Source organism: Vipera ursinii (assembly GCF_947247035.1).
Source record: "Vipera ursinii genome assembly, chromosome: 5".
NCBI classification, from domain to species: Eukaryota; Metazoa; Chordata; class Lepidosauria; order Squamata; family Viperidae; genus Vipera; species Vipera ursinii.
In genome coordinates this window covers 29,302-49,026 of record NC_139518.1, presented here as the reverse complement: position 1 = coordinate 49,026, position 19,725 = coordinate 29,302, and the positions used below count along the sequence as shown (strand labels likewise).

General features: G+C 52.3%; 2 protein-coding genes across 2 annotated transcripts; one reads left to right on the top strand and one right to left on the bottom strand.

Moving 5' to 3' along the window:
* Positions 1-1,383: 1,383 nt before the first annotated feature.
* On the top strand, positions 1,384-11,024 carry LRRC38 (leucine rich repeat containing 38). Its single transcript, XM_083365047.1, has 2 exons — positions 1,384-1,996; positions 9,301-11,024. The coding sequence occupies exons 1-2, from the start codon at positions 1,387-1,389 to the stop codon at positions 9,543-9,545; spliced, it is 855 nt and encodes a 284-aa protein (XP_083221173.1). The 5' UTR covers positions 1,384-1,386; the 3' UTR covers positions 9,546-11,024.
* Positions 11,025-18,103: 7,079 nt separating this feature from the next.
* LOC310641680 (cilia- and flagella-associated protein 107-like) lies at positions 18,104-19,549 on the bottom strand (the record flags this gene model as incomplete). The annotated part of the gene is made up of 3 exons (XM_083364918.1): positions 19,307-19,549; positions 19,048-19,161; positions 18,104-18,385 (listed from the first exon to the last, which is right to left on the bottom strand). Exons 1-3 carry the CDS (start codon positions 19,505-19,507, stop codon positions 18,104-18,106), a joined length of 597 nt encoding a protein of 198 aa, XP_083221044.1. The 5' UTR covers positions 19,508-19,549.
* Positions 19,550-19,725: the final 176 nt, after the last annotated feature.

The window sequence follows — 19,725 nt, the reverse complement described above, 5'->3', positions numbered from 1 at the left end:
GGAGCAAGATCTCCCTGACTGAGGCGGATAGAATACCAGAAGGAGGACCGACAGCATCTCGATCCGTTTAGCTTAGAAAGGCAGCGGGGCTCTTGGCTCAGCCGTGGACCCGGCAGCCCTTTTCCCGCAGGGCTTAAGCCCAGGCTCTCTGCGCCGCTCCTCAGGATTCGGTGCGCGGTGCCGGAGCAAAAAATGGGTCAGTTTAATAAACGCAGCCATGGAGTCAAGTGAGACCTGACAAACGTGAACAACTTACGTGAGATTTGAGGAAATGCTCCTCTCTCCCTGAGGCTGTGGAGGCCAGCAACAGGATGGGGTGGGGGCTGCTCTGTAAAACGCCTCACGGAACTTGGGGGCTCTGCCAGTTTCCAGGTTTGAGAAAGGCTCGAAGAGGCGTCCCTATAGTTGCCACTAGAGGGCACCCGGGCTTCACCAGCCCTCGCAAGGACTGTGCCTAAGTCTCAAGGCCAGGCTCCTCCCCCTCCCTCTCCTTCCCACACAGTCCAGGGACATGCAGAGACCACCACAGGGTCTAAGGAAAGCCAGTTGAGTTCCCGCTGCCTTCCAAGGGGTCTCCTGGTCTGGGGAAGCCAATAGCCCCTTCTGACTTAGAGTCCAGGTAGTTTCCAAGTGCAGACCTATTGACAGTGGCAACTGCAGTGGTCAGGCTCAATATTTCCAGAAAGACGAAGCAGCCCTTCGTAGGACACATGGCCATCTGGGGGACGTTCCTCGGCTTAGGGATCCCCAGTGATCACCCACTTGGCACAAAGGCTGCCTTCCCACCACACATTCTTCAACTGGGCTAAACAGGGTTGAATGGATGGTGACTTGGTGCGATGCGGGATCCTCAGCCATTGTCTCAGCTCCTGTTTCATCCAGCCGGCTTCCTTGAAACCAGCATGATTAGTGTATTTGCTTGCACTTGCTTGTCCTGTAAACGCAGCCCTTGGGTTTGGCTGACCTCAGTTTAAGGTTTACGTCTGTTGTGCGAATTCAGACGAAAGGAGTGTAAAGATTGCGTTTGCCACTCTGGCCCCAGCATGAGATGCACTTCCTTTTATTTCCTGAACCCAGGGTCTTCCTGGGCGGTAGCCACCCTGCACCTGGCACGGCTTTCAGGTGCAGCCTCAGCGAGCCCCCTTCTCCCTCCTTCTTCCCCTGGGCTCTCCCCCTCCCTCCCCCCCTTGCACGGGCTGCCTTCCCGCCTCCTCTTGAGCGGCTGCTATCTGATCCAGGATACGTGATCTGCCGGCTCGACCACACGCTTCCAACCACACTCCACTCGGCTGCCTCACACGCCAACGGGGCTGCCACCCTGCCGAGATGCTGACGGCTTCTCTGCCGGTGGTGACAGCTCTCCCGCAGCCTCACTGAGCTGCTAGGATGCTGCCAGGCGTGCCGCCCTTGGTATTGCTCTGCCTGGCCTTCTCCTTGGGGCACCCCTGCCCGGCCACCTGCAGCTGCCCAGACTCTCATACGGTCGACTGCCGGGGCCAGGGGCTGCTTGGCGTGCCCACCCCGTTCCCCCTGGACGTACGGAAGCTCCTGATGGGCAACAACAGCATCCAGAGGGTCCCAGAGGACTTCTTCATCTTCCACAGCGACCTGGTCTACTTGGAGCTCAGGAACAATGCCATCGCTGCCCTGCCAGACGGGACCTTCAGCAGCTCCGGCAAGCTGGTCTACTTAGATCTGAGCTACAACAACTTGAGCCAGCTGGGTGCCGGCCTCTTCCGGTCAGCAGAGCAGCTGGTCAAGCTCTGCCTGGGGAACAACCGCCTGGCCGAGGTGGACGAGGTGGCTTTTGCCAGCCTAGAGCAGCTCCAGGTGCTGGAACTGAACCACAACCGCCTGCAGAGTCTGAGCGTGGCGGCCCTGTCCGCCCTGCCCAACCTCCGGGCCCTGCGCCTGGACGGCAACCCCTGGCTGTGTGACTGCGACTTTGCCGGCCTTTTCAGCTGGCTGCAAGAGAACGCCTTCCGGCTGCCCCAAGGTAAGTCTGGCCCTCCCTCCCTCCCTGCCTCTCTTCTCCCCACCCCCTGCTCTTCTCTACAGAGTCTCCCCCCCCCCCCCGTCAGTCCCACCTTGCCTTGACCTGGGGGAGTCTCTCTGTGATTGCTCATTTCTGGATTTATAAGGCTGCCCAACTCAAGAGAGGGTGGCTCCTGGCACCCTGCCCTTTTCCTTGGGTGGTCCCTGAGAAGCCCCTGTGGAAAGGACGGCCCAGCCTGGGCTCCCTTACGCCAGGTGGGGTAAGACGGAGAAGAGAAGGGAGGCCCTCGGGGGGGGGGGCTGAGCTGCCTTCAACAGGGGTCTCTTTGGGGCCCTTGGGGTTGGGGCAGGTGAGGCCCTCTAGGTGGGTTGGGGGACTTTTGCAGCTGCTTCCCAGCAGATGGATTGCTGGGAGGGGTCGGGGGAGGGGTCCTCCTGCGTGTGGGGGTCTTGATAGGAATGGGGTCTCCCCTGGGAGGTAGAAGCTGATTCCATCCAATCCGAGGCACAGCTTGCACGTGCGTGCAAGGTGCCTGAATTGGGCCCTCCTGTGCCAGGGGGTCAGCCGAGACCCCCTCCGGCCCAGGGATTTTCCCAGGGGCAGATCTGAGCCGAGCATCTCTCCCTCTCTCCGTTTCCTCAGGCAAAAGGCCCTTGGCCTCCGGCTTCCTTTCAGCATTTCTGAAGCCATTTCTGCCTGCTCTGGTCACTGGCTGGAGTGGCCAGGCTCGGTCAAGCTGGCAAATGGGCTTCCTTGTCCTTGCCTCAGTCTCCCTGCTATTGAAGGCTGCCAACGTATTTGGCGTGTGTGTCTGGGGGGGGCGGCTGGGGGGCTGGCTGCAGATCCGTTCCTCTGGACGGGCAGTTCTGTGAAGCTGAGTGCCAGCCGGATGCCAGGCAGAACGGAAAGTGCCAGCAATCTGGCTCAGGCAGCCACTTTGCGGGGGACTTCCTTCTCCCCTCCTGTCTCTTCTACACACACACACACACACACACACACACACAGTGATGAGGGTGCCAGCTGGCAGACTGGAACCCAGGGAGCCACCGCTGCTCTCCTGCCAGGTAGCACAATTTCCCAGGGTTGTGAGTCTGTCTAGGCAGCCTTGCGTTGAAGCAGATGGGAAAAGCCACAGTCGCTAATGCTCACGTGACGACATTCTAGGGCCCTCGTGCTGACTCTGCTAAGAGAAAAAGAGGCAAGAAGAAAAAGGCCTTGCCTGGAGACTTTGCCATCGGAGGCGGAATCTCACAGCTGCCCCTTCTCCCCACAGGAGATCAGGCCTAAGTAGGGATTTCTTTTGTTTGTTGCTTCATCTGCATCTCAACATTTGCCAGAAGCTCAGAGAACTGGATTGCAATGCTGAATAATTTGAGAAAGACAGAGGAAAAGAGTGTTTTTATCCAGTTTTGGGCTCAGCTGAGCGGTATTTTGGGCAGGGGAGCTGTGAATTCTACTCCTAAGAGTAAAACCACCTTATTGTCAGAATCCATTTATATCACATTTCATAATTGTATAGGTAGAAAAACGTGCTATTTCTGGGGATTCTGGCATCTCTCCGAGGGGGGGGGGAGAGGATGGTTACTAAAGCGATTTTCAAACAACAGGGGATGTTTTACTGGGGAAGGGAGGGGGGACAGACAGGTCTGGATTGTATCTTCATTTACAACTGAAAAGGAAAGCAATAACCATAAAACCAAGGGGAGTTCCCTTTCCAATGGAAGGACCTGACACCTAGCAACTGATGACAGCCTGACCAAATGGATGAGGGGAGGGGCTGGAATGGGAATGGTTTATATAGGATTGAAATGTAACTTTTCTCAGATTCCGTCTTGTATTCCCACAATCGATTCCATCCTAGTAAACATTTTCCTTTTGGACTAAACTTGCATCCAAGAGTTCTTATTTCCTAAGATGTGGATTGAGGTGGGTCCTGACAGTAGACGGAATCTGCTTTAAGAGTCAACCTGGAAGGGAAAACCTTACCGGGGGACTTTGGAACAAATAAAATGTCTGGCGACGAAGCAAGAGAGGAGGGAAGCCCCATGGAGGGGGAGTCTTCCCCCCAAATGGAATCCCAGAGACAATGGGAAGCTGAAGCAGCATATTCCCCCGGGGAAGAAGCGGTGGAGCAGTACGACCGAAAACCCCGGTGGTCGATGGGCGTTGGAAGGAAAAGTGAGTGGGAAAAGGCTTCGGGAGAAACGACCCTGAGGCGTAGAAACCACCAACCGGAATGGAGGCAAGAGATGGAGAGTTCCCTGCACGCCAGCGAGGAGGAGCGGATCCTGGAAAAGGCCATTGATCTGATGAAAGCAACCCTGAGTTCACTGAGGGAGGAGAGAGCTGAAAATCGCAACCGAGGCAGCGCCTGGGGACGCAACTGGAAAGGTAACGGAGGGGATCCAACACCTGAAGCCCCGGGGCCATCCAATGGAACAGGAATTGCTGCCTCAGCAGTACCCCCCCCAGAACCACAGATGGGGACCAGGATGAGGAGCGATACCGGCCACGGCGCAGACAACGCTCCAGCCAAAGACTCCCGCCCCTGGAAGTCAAATTCAAGGGGGAGCCATCACGACTGGGATTTTTCCTAACCCAAGTCCTCAGCTACATGGAAGAGTACGGACGGGACATCCCCAGTGACAAAACACGCATCCGAATTGTGCAATCTGCCCTGGACGGGATGGCTGCAGACTGGGTGGTGAACTTGCATGACTCCAACGCCCCAGAACTCAACGACTTCAACCGATTCATGTCATCTTTGAGGCGACGGTTCGAGGATCCTTTGGCTGACCGTAAGGCCCGGGAGAGAATCAAAACGGTGAGGCAGGGCAGGCGAGCAGTGACTGATTATACCCAAGAATTCCGAGCCATTGCCAGCAAGCTGAACTGGCCAGAAGACATCCTCCTTAGCCACTTCAAAGACGGTCTGAACTACGACCTGTATGATGCTTGCCTGCCTCGAGGAGACCTACCCCACCTCAATGACTGGTACATCCTGGCGGAGGAAGTGGAAATAGACCTACTGAAGAGACACCGCAGAGGAAAACCATGGGGCCGCCTGCCACCCGAGCAAACATGCGAGGGGGAAAAACCACCAGCCACAGCCAAAAAATCAACAAGTTGCTTCAACTGCGGGAGAGAGGGCCACCGTGCTGCAGAATGTCGTTCAAAAGCCCCCCCACGAAAACCAGAGGCATCATCCTCCAAGAAGCCGGGGAAGCCCCAAGGCAACACAAAAGAATCTTCCATGAAGGGGACAGAGGCTGTAGAGTCCACAATTCCTGCCAGGAACTGGGACTCGACTCCGGCCTGCACCGCAGGGACGGTGGACAACTCGGAAGACAGCTCAGAGGGAGAACCATTGGTAAGTGGACCCCTTCCACCCATACTTAAGACGGTGACTATATTAGCTTCCCCTATGCCTGAAGCAGCCAAAATAAAAGCTCTGATAGACTCTGGGTGCATCCGCTGCCTTATCAGCCCAACGCTGGTGGAGAGATTGAGCATCCCAGTGAGGAGGCTAAAACAACCAATCTCTTTTAGTCAATTAGATGGGACAATAGCAGGGGGAGGACCAGCCACCCTAGCCACTTTACCAATCCACCTATCACTGGGGCCCCATGAGGAGGACATAACGTTTATAGTGGCCCCAGGCATGGAATGCCCAATGATCCTAGGACTGGAATGGCTGAAGAAATGGAACCCCGGGATAAACTGGAGGACAGCAGAACTCAATTTCCCAAAGGGGGGGCAGAAGAACTTAGACTCCAAAAGCACCCCCCCCAACCCAGAGGGAGGAGACAGCAGCAGTGGGGAAAGAGAAGGGATTACCAGAGATACCGGAGGAATACAGGGACCTGACTGAGGTTTTCAGTGAGGAAAGAGCAGATGAGCTTCCCCCTCACCGCCCCACAGACTGCACCATAGAATTCAAACCTGGGGCAAAACTCCCAAAACCCAGGATGTATGCCATGAGCCCAAGGGAAATGGCAGAAATGGAGAGATTCATAAAGAAAAACTTAGAAAGAGGATTTATTGAGCCTGCCAAACCCAAATGGCCGCCCCGGTTCTGTTCAGGGAGAAGAAGGATGGGTCCTTTCGTTTGGTTGTGGACTATAGAAATTTGAACACAATTAGTGAATGTAATCTGTACCCCCTTCCCCTAATGAAGGATATGTTATCCCACCTATCGAAAGGAAAGATTTTTACCAAACTAGACCTGAGGGAAGCATACTACCGTATTAGGATTAAGGAAGGAGACGAATGGAAGACTGCATTCAACTGCCCAATGGGGTGCTATCAATTCAAAGTATTGCCATTCGGACTGCAAGGGCCCTCCGCAGTCTTTATGCAATTAATTAATGACGTGCTGAGAGAGCACCTATATAAGGGGGTCCTGGTTTACCTCGATGACATCCTTATCTTCACAGAAACCAAAGAGGAACATATCAAACTAGTCAGAGCAGTCCTGAAGAAGTTGCGAGCTGCCCACTTATATGCTAAATTATCGAAGTGTGAATTCCATCAGGAAAAAAACGACTACCTGGGATATCGCATATCTCCAGAGGGCATCGAAATGGACCCTGAGAAGGTCAGGGCAGTACTAGAGTGGGCACCCCTCCGCACACGGAAGCAATTGCAAAGTTTCCTGGGGTTTGCAAACTTCTACCGCCAATTCATCCCCGCATTTGGCCAAATAGCCATGTCCCTCACAAATTTGTTGAAAACGAAGGGGGGGTCACCCGTGAAACCCAGCCAGCCTCTGAAATGGTCAATGGAATGTCAAGCAGCATTTGAGAGGCTAAAGAGACTTTTTTCTGCTGAACCTGTCCTAAAACACCCAGATCCCGACAAACCTTTTGTAATACAGGCAGATGCGAGTGATGTAGCGGTAGGAGCCGTACTATTACAAGAAAATGATGGGGGGACATTGCAACCATGCGCATACACATCCAGAAAACTCACAGAAACAGAACAACCCTGGCCAATATGGGAAAAAGAGGCATTCTCGTTGAGGTGGGCATTACTAACATGGCGCCAATTTTTAGAAGGAAATAAAATACCTTTCCAGGTCTGGACAGACCACAAAAATTTGGAAGCACTAAAAACGCCCAGGAAGCTCACTCCTACGCAAGCCCGCTGGTCCCAACGTTTTCACCGATTCAATTTCACTCTCAAACACTTACCGGGGGGAAAGAACTTCCTAGCAGATGCATTATCCCGCATGCCCCAATATAACAGCACAAGAGTTACTGACTTTAAACCACTTGTACCGGAACAACAACTGGCAGCACCAGTCGCCACCAGGGCACAAGAAAAAATGAAGCCGAAGGTAGATAGCCAAACTGGAATAGAATTCAGGAAATCTTTGTAAAGTGATGAATGGTTCCAGAAAAATAAACATGTGTGCACAATTAAAGATGGACTGCCGTGGGTGGGGGAGAAGCTATATATACCTGCCACACAGAGAATCAATTTCATGCAACTGTGCCATGATACAAAATCAGCAGGACACTTTGGCTTTGTAAAAACCTTACACTTAACTAAAAGGCAATTTTGGTGGCCATCTATGAAAAAGGACATAGAAAGCTATGTGGGTAGCTGTCAAATTTGCGCGATGGCCAAAAGACTGCAAGGGAAACCGCCAGGTCTGTTACAACCGGTGGCAAACCCCTCAGCCCCATGGAAAGAAATAGCCATGGATTTTATCGTAGAACTGCCAGAAAGTAATGGAAACACCGTAGTCTGGACTGTCACAGATCTGTTCTCTAAGCAAGTACATTTCATACCTTGCCAAAAAATCCCGACTGCAAAAGCATTAGCAAAACTTTTTGTACAGCATATTTACAGATTGCACGGGGTACCACAACGCATCATATCTGACAGAGGGGTGCAATTTACGTCAGCATTTTGGAAAGAATTTTTATCCCTCTTAGGAACCACCCAAGGACTGTCATCTAGTCACCATCCTCAGACAGACGGAGCTTCTGAAAGACTTAATAATATACTTGAACAATATCTGAGATGCTATATTAATTTTCAGCAGTCCGACTGGACGGACCTACTGCCTTTTGCAGAAGTAGCATATAATAATGCAGTCCACTCAAGCACAGGTTACACTCCTTTTCAAGTAGCTATAGGCCAGAGTTTCAACCCAATACCAGAACTAACCCCAAAAGAACCGGTTATCCCTGATCTGAAGGAATGGATTGCTCAATTACAAAATACATGGCCAATCGTTAGGAAAGCGTTGGAAGATGCCAGAAAAGCATACAAGACACAGGCAGACAAAAAAAGAACCGATCCCACACCATTTAGGGTAGGAGAGATGGTATATTTATCCACAAAATACCTGAAATCACTCCAACCCTGTAAAAAACTAGGACCAAAATATTGGACCTTTTCCAATTAAAAGAATCATAAACCCAGTAACAGTTGAATTAGAACTATCCAAAAATCTTAGACGAATACACCCAACCTTCCACTGCAGTCTATTAAAGAGAGAACAACAATCACCACTACGAGAAAAAATCCCACCACCACCACCCCCATCATGGTGGAAGGAGAACAACATTTTGAAGTGAAAGAAATCTTAGATTCCATGGAACGATACAATATTTAGTGGCATGGAAACACCTCCCCTCCTCAGAAAATGAGTGGGTTAACAAACTCCATGTTAAAGCACCTAAGTTGCTTAAGAGGTTTCATACAGAATATCCAAACAAACCAGGCTAACATTTATATGGTTTCTTTCCCCACAGATGGACTCATCTTTTTTCTGAAAGGAGAGCCGAATGTCAGAATCCATTTATATCACATTTCATAATTGTATAGGTAGAACAACGTGCTATTTCTGGGGATTCTGCCATCTCTCCGAGGGGGGGAGGAGAGGATGGTTACTAAAGCGATTTTCAAACAACAGGGGATGTTTTACTGGGGAAGGGAGGGGGGGACAGACAGGTCTGGATTGTGTCTTCATTTACAACTGAAAAGGAAAGCAATAACCATAAAACGAAGGAGAGTTCCCTTTCCCATGGAAGGACCTGACACCTAGCAACTGACGACAGCCTGACCAAATGGATGAGGGGAGGGGCTGGAATGGGAATGGTTTATATAGGATTGAAATGTAACTTTTCTCAGATTCCGTCTTGTATTCCCACAATCGATTCCATCCTAGTAAACATTTTCCTTTTGGACTAAACTTGCATCCAAGAGTTCTTATTTCCTAAGATGTGGATTGAGGTGGGTCCTGACACTTATTCTGTGCCCCTCCTTCCCCCTCCCCCTCTGTGCTGCAGGCCTGGGTGAGATCCGGTGCACCCTCCCCACGGAGGAGAGCTCTGTGCTGCTCAGCGAACTCACGGAAGCCAGTTTCCGGGACTGCAAGTTCAGGCTGTCCCTGGTGGACCTCCTGATCATCGTCTTCTCCGGGGCAGCCGTCTCCGTCGCAGCCATCGTCACTAGCTTTGTTCTGGCACTGCTGGTGAACTGTTTCCAGCGATGCACGCCCAGCAAAAACAACGAGGAAGAGGAGGAAGGCTGAGCGCCCTTCCCTTTCCCTGCACCCTTGTTTGAAGGAGGCAAAGGGCAGCTCAGCCCCGTAGCTGAGGGCCGAACAGTCCCGCTCCCCCAGACTGACCAGGAGTTTCCCAATGGGTTTGACACGCTTTGGGTCCGCCCCAGCGACCCTCTCTCAGAAGGCGAGAAGCAGGAGGCCGCCGAGTGGCGCTTTTAGCAGCACTTCATTTAAAATCTTCTCTCCAGGCACAGCTGCAAGCCAGCAGGAAATCCATCTGGATAAAACTCCTTTGATTCCAAGGAGCGGCCCCATGTGGCTCCGGATGCGGACCTCCTATCCGCAGCTGACTTCACTTCTGCAGCTCCCCTCAGTGGCCGTTGCCACTTGGCTGGCCCCCTCCCTGCCCAAGGCCCCAAGCTGTCCCAGAGTAGCCCCCAGCCCCATTCCTCCCTTGTGGATTCCTCTACCCCCCATAAGTACCATCTGCACAACCTCCTCCTGTCCCTGCCTGAGGTCCCCCCCCCCACGCGCACCAGAGGGAGGGTCTGGCCGGGCTCCCTTGGAGGGATTCCTGGTGTGCTGCAAACCAGGGAATGGGGGGGGGTGTTGAGAAGTGGGGGGGTGGATATTCCAGCCCCTCCCTCTGCTTTTAGCAGCAGCCGGTGTGAGAGCATCCTGGGGCTCAGGCCGGGCAGAACCAGCTCCAGAGGGAACCGCCTGGCTCAAGGAAGGCCGTCTCTCCCCCACTGACTCTCCCATTGTGAGATGGTCTCATGAGGTCGATGTATCGTTAAGGTGCTTCCAAGTAAAAGGCATCACACAGAGATGCAATCATATAAAGTTTATTCAATGATAGATTAAAGAGAAAGAATTACTTGGCATGAAGGCATTCATGCCTGCATGTGAGAGAGAACAAAAGAAAAGAAAGCAAGCTAGCATAGCATAACTGGAACAGAAGAAGAACAAAACTGAAGAGAGAGCAGCCCCCTTGAGCAGAGGTATTTATGGGGGGTCTCAGTCCCTCCCTAACCATAAAACACTCTGCCAATGGGGCTGTAGGGGTCTGAGACCCCTGACTCATCAGTGGAAGCAAAGAAGCCTCTTTGCTTCCATCTGATGACCCTTTTGGGTAACTGCCATGGCTGGCACTAAACATCTAACAATTCCCCTTCTTGCCAGCCAATGACAGGGACCAGTGAATGTGTGTGAGGGGGTGAGCAGGTGTCATAGACATGCATAAAAACATTCAGAAGGCCAAACACAAACGCTTACACAGAAGGTTGTGCCGGTCAATGGGAACAGGTTCGGTGAACAGATCAGCTATCTGGTCAGTTGTGTTACAATGCTCAACATGTATGAAACCCTCTTTGGCAAGCTGCCTGACATTTTTATAGTGTATGTCTATGTGGCGAGACCTAGAGCCTACTGCATAAGCGCCCGAGATTGCAATTGCGGCTGTGTTATCCTCTAGAATTTGGATGGGTAGAAGAGGAGATGCCCAGATGCTTGTTATCAGATCATTGAACCAAATCAAATCATTGGCCATGTCTGACAGGCTGGCATATTCAGCCTCGGCCATGGAGCAAGAAATAAATTTTTGCTGCCTAACATGCCAATGTATTGGACAGCCATTTAGCAATATGAGGAAACCACAGGTGCTCCGTCTACTTTTGGTGTCGCCAGCCCAGTCTGCGTCTGAGTAAGCGGAGAGCTAGGCCGTCTTCCCCTTCTCTGGTTCTAGCACAAGGAGAGCATCAGCCGTGCCCCTAAGGTATCTAAGTACCCTTTTAACAGCAGTCCAGTGGAATTCCTTTGGGTGTTCCACATGCCTGGACAATAGATTCACAGCTAAAGCTATGTCAGGCCTGCTCCAATTGCTGATGTATAGCAAGGAGCCAATCACAGATCTGTAAAGCGTGTTATCTGTGAACTCAGGACCGTCCTTGTGAGTGTGGTTGTAAAAGTCACTTTGCATTGGACTATGCGTAGGGTTAGATTCTGCCATTTTGCATTTGGCCAATAACTCCTCTATCTTTTCTTTTTGAGATAGAGCGAACCCCCCCTTAGTGGCCAAAATATGCACACCCAAGTACTTGTCAACCCGCCCCAAAGACTTCAGAGTAAACTTTTCTTCCAGGGCCTTGGCAAATTCATCACACCCTTCCTTGTCAGGCCCTACATATAGTAGGTCGTCCACATAAACTAACACCCGTTCTGTGGTACCCTTGGAGTTGCGTGTGAAAACACATTCATCTGCATGGGATGCAGTGAAACCAACTCGTTCTAAACTCTTTCTAAGACAGTCATACCATAATTTCCCTGACTGCTTGAGGCCATATAACCCTTTGTGGAGCAACCATGTATTTCCCCCTTCTTGCTGGTAGCCAGGAGGAGCCCTCACGTAGATCTGCCGGTCTAAGTTGGCGTGGAGGTAAGCCGTCTGGATGTCGAATTGGAAGACTTCCTCTCCCAGAGCGGCTGCAGTCACGAGGGCGGCCTTGACGCTCTCTGCCCGGACAGTTGGAGAGTAGGTCTCCGAGTAGTCCTCCATGTAGCGCTGAGTGAAGCCCTGAGCTACCAAACGGGCCTTATACAGGTAGAGGCCATTGGCAAGTGGTTTGGCTTTGTAAACCCACCTTGTGCCAATGACTTTTCTTTCCTTTGGTGGTTGCTGGGGGGTGAAGACCTTGAGTTTCTTTAAGCTCTGCATCTCCTTCTCCATCGCAAGCTGCCATTTCTCCTGCTCTTCCATGGGCAGCTCCTGGATGTCAGAGAAGGATTTTGGGGTGACCACAATGCTTTTGACAGACGCGATGTGGCCAATGTCAATTCTCTTTGGCGGGATTCCTTTGTTGGACCGCTTTGACCTCCTTACCTTCTGCCACTCACCGCCCTTTTCTTCCGTGGGTCTCTGAGGCGTCGCTGGGGGTGAAGACGGCGTCTCTTCCTCCATGGGACTGGACGCATCTTCGTCTTGTTCCTCACTTTCATCGGTGGCAGGGTATGTGGTCGTCTCAGGTGGTGTCGTGGTCGGTGTGTCCTTGCTGGGTCGGTTGGCATATGGGCTCAGATCATTCGAGTGGATCTGAGTCCAATTGGAGTCCTCTTCGAAAGAGGCAGATTGGGAAGTCACAGGCCTGCCCCCTTCTCCCAGGAAACGATAGGCCTTGGAGCCAGGAGCATAGCCCAAGAAACTTAGTCTCTGGGAGACAGATCTCCCTTTCTTCCGCAGCTGCTTGGGGATGTGCACCCATGTGTAGGAACCAAACACACGTAAATGTCCCAGATTTGGTTTCCTACCATGAACCATGAAATATGGGGTCTGGTTCACAACACTGCTCCAGGTGCGGTTTAAGGTGTAATTGGCGTAGTGGACTGCCTCTGCCCAGTATGATTCTGCGACTCCAGCATCTGCAATCAGACTACGCATCATGGTTTGCAGGATTCCATTTCTTTTCTCAGCTACGCCATTCTGAGAGGGGGTGAATGGTGCAGTAAGAAAATGGCGGATGCCCTTACGCCTTACCCAGTCCTGGAACTTTCGGGACATGAACTCAGCCCCGCGATCGCTCTGCAATTGTGCGATCTTGGTCTTATACTGGGTCTCTACAAAGTTGTACAGTGACTTTATGGCGTCAAAGGCTTCGGATTTTTCTGTGAGGGTATACACGTGGCCGTATCGTGAAAAATCATCAACGGCAGTGAGAAAATACTGTCTTTTCCCTAGGGATGGTGTGAAAGGCCCAACCAAATCAACATGTACTAGTTGGTACGGGTACTGGGCCTTGCGCAGTGACATTTTAGGAATGGGGGCAGCCTTCCTCTTTGTCTTCTTGCAAATGGCACAGTCCAGGAACACGTCACAATCCTTGAGTTGGACTCCCTCAGCAAATTCTCCCATCTTTTTAACTACAGGGAAGCTCGCATGACCTAATCCTCTGTGTAAGAAATGGGCACACTTATCATGGAGCGGCTTCCCCACTGACACCCTCTTGGCTCTAGTTGCTTTGAGTGGTGCTGTAGGTGCCTGCTGAGATTCAGGTTTCTTGCCCGCACTGCCTTTGGAAAGCCTTGGGGCTGGCTTTGGGGCCCCTTCTGAGGTGGGTGGGCTCTCAGGTGAGAAATATGGCAAACCATTTATGATGGCAATATTTCCAATGACCCTCTGGTTCCGGGTGACATGACCTCCCCCCTTGCGAAATAAAACTTCCACCTCGTCATCGTCACATAATTTGATAATACTTAATAGATTGTTGGCAATGGAGGGAGCATGTAACACCCCTTCAACTTTTCCATGTCCGGGTACAGAAACAGTGCCCTCACCAACAACTAAAGCTTTATCACCGTTGGCCACTTTGACAGATGAGTTAATTTTCTTTAACCTTTTAAAACCTTGACTCATATTGGTAATGGGGGAAGAAGCTCCAGAGTCCAATAACCATAAGTCAGTGGAGCTATCAGCCTTTGTTATGGGGATGAGGGAACAAGTATGCAGAAAATTTCCCTTGGTATTTCCTTTGCCCCAGCCACGCCCCCTTCCTTGCCCCTTGCCCCTTACTTGATTGGGACCACGTTTAGGGGCTTGTTGATGGGGGCAGTCTTTCTTGAGGTGCTCCTCAGAGCCACAGATGAAACACTTAAGTAGAGCATTAATTTGCTCTGAGTTGTGGCGCCCCCTTCTGGCTAGCTGAGTGGTGACTCTGGCGTATTCTCCTGCATCTCTTCTCCTCCTATCTTCTTCGATGAGTCTCCCTGTGAGGTAGGACAGTGTTATGTCTTCCCTCCTGGCCCCTTCCAGTGAAACAATGAAATTGCTCCAACTCCTGTCCAGGGAAGCCAGAATGACAGCGACCATGTTCGCATCAGTTACAGGGTAGTCTCTGGACATCAGTTCTGCCCTTAGTGCCTTTAATTTTGCAAGATGTTCAGGCATGCTGGCACCAAACCTCAGTCTGGTTGTGTAAAACTCAGTTGTGTGTCTGGTGATCGAACCAATGGTGTCACTGTTGAATAAATTGTATAATAACTGCCAAACTTCACCAGCTCTGAGTCCTTCTGGAATGCTGGAGAACAAGTTGCTATCCAGCGAACTCAGCAGAGTTGTATAGGCCTGCCTGTGCCACCACTCTTCTCGGGGTCCCCAGGGGAGAGGAGGCGGTTTCTGCACCATTTCTAGAGTCCCATCCTTTAATAGACATACCTGCACATCTCTACTCCAACTGTTGTAATTCTCCCCCCCAAGTTGTAGTTTTTTAAAGTCATTCGGAAGATTAGATGTTGGGGAAAATGAATTCTTGTCAGTGGCACTTTCAAACATTTGAGAGGTGTCCATTGAGATAAAAGGTAAAGATATCCCTCTAGTGGTCGTGGGGGGAATTTTTCTTTGATTATTTGGTAAATCCGTCTGGGCATGCTCGGGATTCTTCTCTTCCCATGAGGCATGGGGGGGCGGAGCCCAGATTTGCCAGCCGGCTGGAGCTCCAAAGATTTTTCCTGAGGATTGTAAGATGCCTCCCGGCAGGATGGAGGCTGGATTGCCTGGATTGCCTGATTTGCCTTGAGAAGCCCATCGCTGGTCCTGAAGACCTGAAGAGAAGGTGGGAGGCCGCGGGGGTTGATTGTTGGGAGGCTCCAGGCTGGACCCCTCCCAGCAGTTAGGCCCTGGGGAGAGGGTAGGAGGCCTTGGAGGGGGGCTAGCTATCCCCAACTCTAGAGCTGCTGTCCTTTTGGCCTCTAGGGTTGCAACCAGGACCTGGATGGCTGTCTCAAGTCCTGCTGTATCAGCCTCGGCTGGACAGTCTTTATTGCTATCATAGGACTTTAGGCTTTGTGGTGGGGAGGACCCAGGAGATTGCATGCTACTTCGGCTGGATGCCAGGGATTGCATGCTACTTCGGCTGGATGCCAGGGATTGCTGGGCCTCCAGGCTTAGTTGAGGCCTGTCTTTATTAGACCATGTGGGGGTTACTGGGGGCCGCCATCTTGTTTCCTGTGCCAGGCCATGTGGGCACTCTGGGGGGAGCCATCTTGTTTCTGGTTGCCCCAGGAAGCTGTAGCTCACAGTTGGGTGGGGAACTTCGCGCCAAAAGCCCTGGGGTCCCGGGGTCACTAAGGGTGGCGGGTGCCATATTTGGGGGCCTCGTGGTCACTTGGGAAAGACTCACCAGGTGTTCAGAGGTTTCCTTGGCTGGGGTCCCCCTCTTTTGCGTTGTAAGGAGCTTTAGAAGCAGCTCTTCACGCTCCTGTGCTCACGCGGCGTTTGGCTTCAGCCAGGTCTGTTTCTGCAGCATCTGAGCAGTCTTGGGCAGTCTGCAAGCCTTCTATGCTTTCCTCTGTGGCGTTCAGTGGTAGGGAGGCATGCGAAGGACTCCCAGATGCTCTGCTGGATCCTCTGAGGGAATGGAGGTCATCTGTGCTCTCACCTGCAGCGGAGTTTGCTTCAGGGGCTGGGGGCTGGGCTGTTGTCTTTGATTGAAGACTCCTGGTCACAATCGGAGATTTCCTGCCATTCGTTTTAAATGGGTTTGTGCTGGATCTTCCAGACATCTTGTAGTATAGCCGCTGGCTGGCTTGGAAGCGTTCCCTTAAACCATCCTCTTGCTTCCAACTTGTGAGATGGTCTCACGAGGTCTATCATTGAATAAACTTCATATGATTGCATCTCTGCGTGATGCAATCATATGAAGTTTATTCAATGATAGATTAAAGATAAAGAATTACTTGGCATGAAGGCATTCATGCCTGCATGTGAGAGAGAACAAAAGAAAAGAAAGCAAGCTAGCATAGCATAACTGGAACAGAAGAAGAACAAAACTGAAGAGAGAGCAGCCCCCTTGAGCAGAGGTATTTATGGGGGGTCTCAGTCCCTCCCTAACCATAAAACACTCTGCCAATGGGGCTGTAGGGGTCTGAGACCCCTGACTCATCAGTGGAAGCAAAGAAGCCTCTTTGCTTCCATCTGATGACCCTTTTGGGTAACTGCTATGGCTGTCACTAAACATCTAACACCCATGGGGGGGAAGCTGTCCATCCCTACCTCACGGCAGCTGAGGCTCCCCCCTGGAGGAAAGCTGGGTCAAGTCCTGGCGAGGTTGAGGGCGAACTCTGGCAGCTTGGACTCCAAAAGAGCATTTTTCCCTGAAGCTAAAATTTTCCTCCGCCCCCCCCAAATGTAGTGCCACAATGGTGACCAATCCAGTACTTGTCACACCTGTGCAAAGTTGCGTCCTGTGATCTTTTGGCAACTGGTGTGATGTTGTGATTATTAATTAGGTATGTGGGGGGAGGCACTGAAGTCAAATTCTGGGGGTTGTGGGAAATCTTAGTTCCACCGATTTATTTTTCCCTGCCCTGGTCCCCCCCCCATGCAAAATATTTCGAGCATCCTCTCCCACATCGGGGCAGCCCTCCCTCTCCATCCTAATCCAACTGCTGTGCGCCCCCCTCTGGAAAGAGAACAATCACATCTCCTGGGTGCCCCCGGCAGCTTTATTTGTGCTGGGGGGGGCCTTGCGGCTCTGTTCCAGGATGCGCCTGGTGCGGGAGGCTTGGGGTAGGAGGTGTGGTAAACGGTCTGGGCCACTTCCGTCTCTTTGCGATGCCAGGCTTTCATCAGGTGCTCCACAAGACCATCGTTGGTTGGGGGCTCTGAGGAGGAGGAGGAGGAGGGAGGGGAAGCAAAACGAAAGGGAAAAGGTGAGGGGTGAGGGAAGACGAAATGGGAGAGGAGGAGGAGAAGCAGGGGCCGTAACTGTTCCCAAATAATTAAGTTAGACCAGGGATCTGAGCACTGATAGAGGAGCTGAGGCAGTGAAGCTTAAGAGCACTGAGGATGAACCAGGGCAGGTGGGTCTTTCCTCCTGCATGCTGGTGGGGGCCCTCGGGATGAGGAGGCAGTCTTTCGGTTCTTGGGGGGGAGGCTGATGTGACCATCCCCAGGACTACCATGAGACCACCAGCTGTTCTGTACCAGCCTGCTACCGGCCTTGCAGAAAAGGCAACCCCTTTACAGACGGCAAGAGGCTGGAATACGTCTGCCAAATTTATTACAAAAACAAACAACACACGAACCAAGATACCGGAGCTTTGAAACACTATCTGAGCGGTTGCTTTCAGCAAACCAGCCCTCCCCAAACATTCCCTTTATAAAGAGTTCAGGGCGTGGCCTCTCTCTGCCTCCTTCCGAGAAGCCCCACAGCCTTCCTCTGTTTACTCCTACTTGACTGCCTCCTGCGTCGGGCGTCCTTGAACAGGGCCAGCTGTGGGTCATCTTCATCCACACTGTCAGGCTCACACAGCTGGGTCTCCATGGTGACCAAGTGGGAGGGGCCTGCCTGAGGGCTATCATCAGCAAGATCTTCAACCCCCTCAGCAAGGTCTTCAACACCCCCCTCCTCCTCTGATTCGTCTGACCCAACTGCCGAACCCACAGGCTGACCCTGAATCACAACACCAGCATCCATTGGATAGCTGCAGTGTCAATCATGTTTGTAGGCAGAGACTTCCAGATCTGGTAGCCCTGACTCTACCCAGCAAGGATCTGGACGCCTCCTCCCCCCTTCTCCCCCCTCTGGAGACCTGCTTTAATTCCTACTTGTCCCATCGCAGCTGGCTAGCAAACGTCCACCTGACGGTCTTGCAGATTCCACAGGTGTTCCTGCCCAGCCTTCTAGCTCAGGAGCCCACCCTTCACTGTCCTGCCGGGACCTACCAGAAAGGGGATAGTCCGATTTCTCTGGCGTCCATGCCAGTTTGTGCCTGTGCCATTTGCGGAGTGGAGGCAGCTGGGGGTTGTGGCCGTGTCTGTTGTATTGATCGTCATACTGCGAGACCAGGTGCTGATGCCTGGCCTCTTCCCAGTGGGTCTAAAAGACAACCTGTACCCTTTTAAGGTGGTGGGCCTGACCAGGAGCAGGCTGCAAGTGCCCCTCCCATCACGCCCGGGGGTGGGTGAGCTGGCTAGGCTGATGAGGTGAACTGAGACTGGTAGAACTGGACTGGGGAGGGCAGAATGCAGAGTCAGACCTTGGTGACCGTTAGGAAAGGCACGTGGCCAGAATGTCATGGCCTGCCTGAATGGAGCCACGGTGGCTCTGGGGGCTGCGAGTGAACTACGAAGCCCCTGCTCAGAGGCAGGGAACTTGGGAGGGAAGAACATCCAGAGGCTGGTCTGGGGGGTGGGGGGCGCTCGGGACTAAACGTAAGAGTAGCTTTTGTGTTGCCTGCTGAGTTTGGTTTGCTTTAAACTTGATTGGTTTTTGTTGGGTTTTCTTGGTGTGTAGTTCAGCCCTCGGGTTAGTGTCTGGCTTGGTGTATTGTGCACACCCAGGTAACGTCTCTCTTCTCTGCCGCTGTCAAGTGCAAGGCGTGAAAGCAGCCCGTGTGGGGCTCAGTGTGAAAGGGGGGATAGGAACCGGGGCTCTCCCTCTCAACCCTGGCTGGAATCGCAAAGTCTTCCCAGTCCAGCCAGGACGTGGAACTAAAAGGCCCGGGCAGAGGAGGCCCCAGGCTTGTAACTAGGAGTCACTTCCAGCCTCTTCATAAGCCTCCGCATCACGGTTCGGTCCGGGGTCCCAGTGGGGAAAGGGACAAAATCTTGTTTGAAGGTGCTTTGAACGGTCCCCTCATTATCGCGGACAAACTAAAATAACCCAGATAAACAGTCACCATAGAAACAAGCTGAGATCGGCCACGCTGGGCTCCCCCTTTGGGAACCCACGGATTCTGATTTCCTGTCCCAACTGCCTTGATTCCCCCCCCCCCCCCGTCTTGGGGGTCTTTCTTACCCTCCTCCTCTCCTCTCCCCAGTTTCCAATCAGCACTTTGGTCGAGTACTTTGGCCCCACCTTCCAGCTGGGCAGGGTGCATTCCTGGACATCTCTGCATAGGTTCATCATGATTTCCCCCCACTCCTTTCCTCCTCCTGGGGGCTCCTCCTGAGCGGAGAGTTGGGCCTTTGTGGCGTTCCTTCCTCTCAGGTTCTCCATTGTTGCCCATCGCCTTGGTTGCCCTCCTGTGACACGGTGACGGGGGATTCTGTGGCAATGCAATCCCTGGGCTTGTTCTATGGGCTCCAGGGCTATGGGGCCGGATACGTAGGGGATGCTTCTGGTTGCTTGGAAAGTCTGGCTGAAAATCGGGAGGGTAAACGGAACTAATTAAAGTACATCTGATGTTGGGGAGCCTCTTCTATCTGCACGTGGGA